The sequence below is a fragment of the Rhagoletis zephyria genome, unplaced genomic scaffold (assembly GCF_001687245.7).
Source record: "Rhagoletis zephyria isolate East Lansing unplaced genomic scaffold, Rhagoletis_zephyria_1.1 Rzeph_scaffold_51342, whole genome shotgun sequence".
In the NCBI taxonomy this organism is placed as follows: domain Eukaryota; kingdom Metazoa; phylum Arthropoda; class Insecta; order Diptera; family Tephritidae; genus Rhagoletis; species Rhagoletis zephyria.
Window position 1 is genome coordinate 1 of NW_016208395.1, and position 1986 is coordinate 1986.

At 49.9% G+C, this 1986-nt stretch overlaps 1 protein-coding gene across 1 annotated transcript; it reads left to right on the plus strand.

Moving 5' to 3' along the window:
- The first annotated feature begins 137 nt into the window (after window positions 1-137).
- LOC108355873 (arrestin domain-containing protein 3-like) lies at window positions 138-1136 on the plus strand. The gene is made up of 4 exons (XM_017607004.1): window positions 138-310; window positions 377-515; window positions 591-947; window positions 1017-1136. Exons 1-4 carry the CDS (start codon window positions 138-140, stop codon window positions 1134-1136), a joined length of 789 nt encoding a protein of 262 aa, XP_017462493.1.
- Window positions 1137-1986: the final 850 nt, after the last annotated feature.

Sequence of the window (1986 nt, forward strand, 5' to 3'; positions counted from 1 at the left end):
CCACGATGACCGACTGCATCATCAACATCGCCGACAACAAGCACCGCTTTGTGGTGGGCCAGACGCTGACCGGCACCGTCGACCTGACCGTGCCCGAGGATGTGCCCCTCTCTGCAGTGCAGCTCTCCTTTCACTGCATGGGCGAGGTGAAGTGGATCGAGTACCCCGGCACGCCCTACTACCTCAACGGCTTCGTCTACTACGACAAGTACAGCTACCTGGACAAGGAGGTGCCCGTCGAAACGGAGCTGAAGCTCATCCCCAAGGACAAGCCCACGTCGATTCCCTTTTCTTTTGTCATTCCCAAGGAGTAAGTGTTGCTGCTGCTGGCAACTTAAAAACGCTTAGTTTACCAACTGTTTACTTTTTTTACCAGGAAGGGGCTGCCATCGACGATGATCAGCACTCACGGATTCATTCAGTACTTTGTCAAGGTGGCCGTCCGCGTTGGCGAGGAGGTGAAGAAGTTCGTCAAGGAGGTCATCATCGAGTCGCCCATTGAGGAGAATTTGATGGTAAGTGTTGTGGGAAACAGTCATTACGGCGCTAATGGTCACTTTCACTTCCAATTTCTTTTTCATTCGCACCAGATCACCGTCGGCTCGACTGCGGAGAAGAACGTCCTGCTGCACGCGGGCAAGGTGAACATGCACGCCTCGATCAGCCGCAAGGGCTTCGCTCCGGGGGAGAACATCTCGGTGCACGTTCACGTGGACAATGCCAGCAATGCGGCGGTGAAGCCCCGCATCAGCCTCCACCAGGTGCAGATCTACATGTGCGGCAGTCGCCACAAGACCATCGAGACGACTCTCTCCGACGACCCGGTCACCGGAACCGAGGTGGGCGCTCACGCTAAGGCCGATGAGGTGCTCCACGTGAAGGTGCCCGCCGACGAGTCGCTCACCATCAAGAGCTCCGTCATCACCGTCAAGTACTTTGTCCACGTGGTAAGTGCTCGATTTTAGAACAACTTGAGTTTGGGCATGTCGTTATAATGATAATTTTTACAATTGTAGACTCTGGATATTCCGCACTCGGTGGACCTGCACATCAACCTCCCGGTGGTGCTCACCTCTTCGGCGGTGCTCGAGGAGCTGCGCAACAAGGACGGCCGACTGGCTGAAGTCACCCACTAGAAGTTTGCTCCTTCTTTTACTCGCCAGCATTTACATCGCCTCTGCAGCAACCTTTTCATCATTGGCCCTATCAGATTTGACCTTTTCTCTATTATTTCTTTCCAATTTTTCTCCTCTTCTTTTTATTCTTTCCTTCTTTCCTGTGCACCAAACACGTACGCACACACGCATACCAACACAAAAGCACTGAATTTTCATTGTTCCAAGTGCAAACGGTGCTGTCAAGCAAGTGAAGCAGACGAAGCAATTTGCCTGGATTAGCAGCAGAAGAAGACCCTAGAGAAGATTGCACCCAAAAGGAACGGAAGCACGCAGCTAACTTTTTTCTTCTTTCTCCTGTCTCTTCTCTTCTGTCTTGACTTTCTCAAAAGGCAGCTTTCTGATATCGTTGTTATCGCTTCCATTTTATAAAGTCTGCACATTTTAAGCATTAAAATCGCTCTCTCTTTCTCCCCTGTCTCAATGGCGTCTCGATGCATTGAGGCGAGTCACCATCATCGTCATCATCATAGTCGTCGTTGGCAACTGACAATGCTGTGCTGTGCTGTGTTTGCCACTGGCACAAGTTATCTCTCCTTCTCGTTTGTCCGTTGACTGTTGGCAGACCACTTTTTTACCAGCCCACCGACTATACAGCTACGTCAAAAGTCAGACACTGTTCGCAATTTGTTTTTATCATATTACTACATTACAAAAATAGTCCAATCTTCCATTAGCTGCTTGTTTTGTTGTCCGTCTTGCTGATAAACACCACCACCGCCACCCCATTTTGATAATGAAGGGGACAAACAGCAAATCAATCGCTGCTTATGTACATCTTTGCTTGGGCAACAACACTTCTACTTTGATT

Bases quoted from the DNA above. Each gene is read 5' to 3' on its own strand.
- LOC108355873 (XM_017607004.1), top strand. From the start codon at position 138: ATGGGCGAGGTGAAGTGGATCGAGTACCCCGGCACGCCCTACTACCTC. The intron at 311-376 runs GTAAGTGTTGCT...TTTTTTTACCAG, and splicing joins TCTTTTGTCATTCCCAAGGA to GAAGGGGCTGCCATCGACGA. The intron at 516-590 runs GTAAGTGTTGTG...CATTCGCACCAG, and splicing joins CCATTGAGGAGAATTTGATG to ATCACCGTCGGCTCGACTGC.